This window comes from Asparagus officinalis, chromosome 4, assembly GCF_001876935.1.
Source record: "Asparagus officinalis chromosome 4, Aspof.V1, whole genome shotgun sequence".
NCBI lineage: Eukaryota > Viridiplantae > Streptophyta > Magnoliopsida > Asparagales > Asparagaceae > Asparagus > Asparagus officinalis.
Genome location: NC_033797.1, coordinates 10,347,602 through 10,352,662, shown reverse-complemented (window position 1 = coordinate 10,352,662; position 5,061 = coordinate 10,347,602). Strand labels below are relative to the sequence as shown.

Genomic DNA, 5,061 nt, shown 5'->3' with positions numbered 1-5,061 from the left:
CATCTCTTGTCGCCTGGGAGCCGGTTGTTTTCTTTTCTCGGGTCTTCTCGAACGGTTATGCACGCGATAAGCACGCGAGTAACTGGGGCGGATCGGGTTAGGTTTTCCTGCCCGTTACTGCTTGGGTTCTTGAATTAGGAATTTTTCGACCTTTTCTTTTGGTTAATTGCGGATAGGCCCCTTTCAGTTTTAATGTTGCGGACAAAGCTCTGAGTAAAATTTGTTTAACTCTTTTATCTACGGGAAATCTATTTGTCAAGAAGAATTGTTGTTTCTAGGTTTAAAATATAATAATAATAATTTCTCGGTGGTCTATTTGTGACAATAGAACTACATGGTTGAATACTTAATTGGACGAAAGCGCAGAGCACCTATTTGCTATAACCTCTTTTGGTTCAATTTACCGTCTATTTTTCAACTGTGCTGAAGAGTTCATTTCTTTTTTCTTTTTTTAGAAAGAGTTCATATCATCTAATATTAATCACTATCGTAAAAAGCTTATTTTTCGCCTACTCTTTGTATAACTTTATGTAGTGAAAAGTTCAAAAAAAAACATGATCTAGAATCAACTTTAATAGAAAATGTTTATAGAAAAAAAACTCTAGATAAAAGGGAATGTGAAGGGAAAAGTGTTCTCTCTCAATGATAATAAAACCACAATAATCGATTTCTTTTTTTTTCAATACAAAGGGAAGAATAAAATCACAATTATTGGCTTCCTTTTCCTCTTCATAGCTCTCAAAGCTCCATATGTACTTCATTTACTCCCCGATAAAGTATATAGTGGAGATAGTTTATGACATTTAATGTGCACAAAAAAAGTATTAACTATTAGATCTGTACATAAATATCAATATTCAATGATCTAACAGCTAACATCTATTCCGTATACGTTTAATATCACGCACCGAAATCATTTGATATTTTCCCATACTCTCCTATCAATAAAAGCTAGTGTGCACCTTATGCAACCCCTATTTTTTTAAGCATTGTATTTTTGAACTTGCCTCTCTTTACTTAAAAATATATTCACATCTACTCCTCTATACTCATATTCACTCCTCTATACTTAAAAGAAGGATCTAAATTTTTATACATTTAATTTGTTTTCTTACTTATGATATAGTAAAATACTGTAGCATAAATAGCAACTGTAAGTATGGAGGAGCAAATTCAATTTATTGTTTATGCTATAGTAAAATACTGTAGAGTGCAGAGGTCTACATTTGGTTCGTTGTTTATGCTACAATATTTTCTATAGCATTTACTGCGGTATAAACCGTACTCTTTGGACTCTCCTTTAAACATAGAGGAGTAGATTGGAGATTCAATTGGTTGGTCAAGTTTTCCCAAAGACTCAGGCGAGACTCGCTAGTTATTTCAATTCTCATCAAGATCAATAGCCTGACAGACAGTGGCGTAGCCAGGATTTTTTGTCCTGGGCGAAAAATAAAGGTAGTCTACAAATATGTCGTGAATCAAACTCCTCTATCATTTCTTCTGTGTCGAGGCTGGAAGTAATTTCTTTTTCAATATAAAGTATCATGTTATTAGCAAGCAATTCATCTCCCATCTTGTTGCGCAATGATGTTTTTATGAGTTTCATTGTCGAAAATGCTTTTTCCGTGCTTGCAATCGAAATAAGAAGAGTCAACACGAGCCGAATCAAGTTCTTTTATAATGTACAGTGCTGGTTCTGAAATACTAATTAATTTCTTTTCATTTTGCTTAAGCAACTTAGCGCAATTGCTCATAAGGGGTTAATAACCGTCATCACAAGTGTTTACTTTTGAATGATCCCTCCACACAAGGTGCAATTCTTGTCCTGGGCAGCTGCCCAGGACAAATCCTTACTGGCTACGCCTCTGTGACAGAGACACATCAAATCCTCCCGTACCGGATTCCATCGTTTGGACCTAAAATTATTTCCATAAAAAGAGATTTCTAGCGGGCACTGTCACGTTCTCGCTTGCCCCTCGGTGAAGTTCACGTATGGACAACATTCGAAGTTGAGTTGGCGAAGTCCGAACGAATTTCTTGTGAGTATTTCTCTCTATTAGAACATCGGGCAGTACAACACGCAATGAGTTAAGAAATAGTAAAAAAAAAAAAAAATTAATTAAGAAGCATACTCATTACTCAACCTCATCCAATTGTCACACCTAGATACATGCATGTGCCTCATATTAAAATGTTATTATCATTATTAAGCGTACGTTACTGATCAAATCATCCGCATGAAAAATCTTAACAGATTCATGGTATCAGATCCAAGCGTGCAAGGCTACGGGTGGATTATGAGCAGTGTTAATCTTATAATTTATGACCATTGTAATGGATTATGAGTAGTCTTAGTAATATTATGATTTAGGGGGTTTCTCTGTCTCCCATAGAAATCATTTTTAAAATATGGTCATCTCATATAAATCACATTTAATTTTTAATTTATATATAAATTATTTTAAAATGGTTTTTCTGTTGCAATCAACCATCTAGGTCTACTTTGCAATTAATTTTTTAAAAAAATGATAACACTTAACCACATTCATCCCTTGACATGTTTGGTATTTGTCAACTAATTGTTATAGCAAAAATGAAAACTCTTAACCTAAAAGTAAGTTTAGGTGATTGGTTACAATAAAAAGTTATTTAAAGATATTATATATATAAATTAATAAAGTCATTTTCGTATCATCTCTATTTTGATTTATATGAAAAACTCGCATGATTTATGATCATTGCAAAAGGGAAAAAACAAACAAAAAAGGAAAAATTGTGTCGAGACCCAAACGTAGGGACTTCATGTGACCATGCCCCTTGTATTTTGGCTTATGTGATTTAGCCCCAAAAAATACCATTTAATATTTCAAGACCCCTCCACGTCAGCAGTACAAAGAAAATATTATATTTTAGAAGAAAAAACCCGAAATTACCCCTCCACTTATCTTCCCCTGACGCCTGGTCCCCAAAAACATGAAAAGTCGCGTCCATTAATGCGATCTGACGAAAAAATAAAGGGAAATTTTCCGTTTTTTTTAAAACTCTATCATGAGCAATAACTCATGTTAGTTCTAAGTTATTTAATGTTAGTTCTAAGTTATTTAATGTTAGTTCTAACTTATTTTCTGTTAGTTATAATTCATGTTAAAACTAACTTTAAGTAGAACTAACATAAATAGTTTAGGCTACTTGGTCTAGTTGTAAAGCTTGAGAATTTGGAGAGGAGGTCAGGAGTTCAAACCCCCTGCAGCTACAATATATATTTGAAGATCTTTGATTGAGCCTTGGGGCTCTTATGTTAGTTCTAACTCATCGCTTGTTAGTTGTAGTTCTAATTTATGTTAGTTCTACGCTCTTTGGCTCTTATGTTAGTTCTAACCCACGGCATGTTAGTTTTAACTCACGACATGTTAGTTCTAACCCACCGCATGTTAGTTCTAACTCATCGCACGTTAGTTCTAGTTCTAATTCATGTTAGTTCTAGGCTCTTGGACTCTTATGTTAGTTCTAACCCACGACATGTTAGTTCTAACTCAGGGCTTGTTAGTTCTAATTCTAATTCATGTTAGTTCTAGGCTCTTTGGCTCTTATGTTAGTTCTAACCCACGACATGTTAGTTCTAACTCACCGCTTGTTAGTTCTAGTTCTAATTCATGTTAGTTGTAGGCTCTTGGGCTCTTATGATAGTTCTAACCCACGGTATGCTAGTTCTAACCCACGACATGTTAGTTCTAACTTACCACTTGTTAGTTCTAGTTGTAATTCATATTAGTTCTAGGCTCTTGGGTTTTTATGTTAGTTCTAACACACAACATGTTAGTTCTAACTCATCGCTTGTTAGTTCTAGTTCTAATTCATGTTAGTTCTAGGCTATTAGGCTCTTATGTTAGTTCTAACCCACTGCATGTTAGAACTAACACGATATCCATTAGAACTAACACGAAATCCACTAGAACTAACACAAATATTAGAACTAACATGATAACCATTAAAACTAACACGAAAATAATTTATTCTTTTTAAATATAATAAATATTATACATAGCATAAATTTTGACCGAGGAGTTTACGCACCTAGGTATAATTGTTACAACCAACGTCAATTTAACACCTCCTAAATTTTCCACATTTTTCCATCCAAACATCTCCCACAATTTTTACATACAGACCAATAAACTAAAACCAAAAACATCCGAAAACCCCCAAACCCCCAACTACTGCCAGCGATTGTCGTTCTTTTTTTCGGTCTCGCCATTCTACTGTCTGCCTTTGCATTTTCATAAGGGTTTGAGTGGTTTCCTCCGTGCTGCCAACCCCAGATGAACCGTATTTGTCCTTCAGCTCGCCACGATGAACGAATTTGTAATCGTTAACGGATTCTGCTTCGCGGACGATATTTTTCCGACGAAAAACCTAGCACTGTTGAAATACGACGAGAAAATTAAAATTTTGAGAGTTTCAGTGGCTCCTAAGCGGTGGAAGAGAGAGAGAGTTTGCTCCTAAGCGGTGGAAGAGAGAGAGAGAGAGAGAGAGAGAGAGAGAGAGAGAGAGAGAGGAGAGAAAGAGGGTACTTGAATAGGGAGGGAGCGCAGTAACCGAGTTCAGTCCCATCAAAGGGGTAAGTTCGTTACTTCCACTAGGCTTTTCTTGAAAAGCGATACTTTGGAGCCTCGTCACAAATACTGTGTGTATTTGGGGCTTATTCATATGAGGCAAAATAAAAGGGGTCTCGTCACATGAAGTTTTAGTTTTTGGGGCATGGACACATTTTTCCCAACAAAAAAATATCCATGGATTTTGTTGCTAAAAAGGGAAAGAAAACACATCACACGTGCACCGCGCGTGACAAAAGCTGGTGCCAGCCGAAAGAAGAGAAAAGGGCAAAACGGGAAGCGTACGAAGAAAGCGAGATGGACCTAAAAAAGGTGACGTAAAAAGCTTGTGTGCGTAGCGGAATCTGAGAAAAAGGAAACAGAAGAAGGAAAGTTAAAAAAATAAAAGGGATTAGTTTATAATTTTTAATTAGAGTTTTCGTATTTAAAGGGGGTGTTTGGTTCAATT

The 5,061-nt window shown here is 35.6% G+C and overlaps 1 protein-coding gene across 1 annotated transcript in view; it reads right to left on the bottom strand.

Moving 5' to 3' along the window:
- Positions 1-761, bottom strand: part of LOC109838168 (phosphatidylinositol-glycan biosynthesis class F protein) — a 6,968-nt gene extending 6,207 nt beyond the window's left edge. Inside the window, exon 1 of the mRNA XM_020406632.1 lies at positions 707-761. Coding sequence (XP_020262221.1) covers positions 707-761 — 55 coding nt within the window. The remainder of the gene's footprint in view (positions 1-706) is intronic.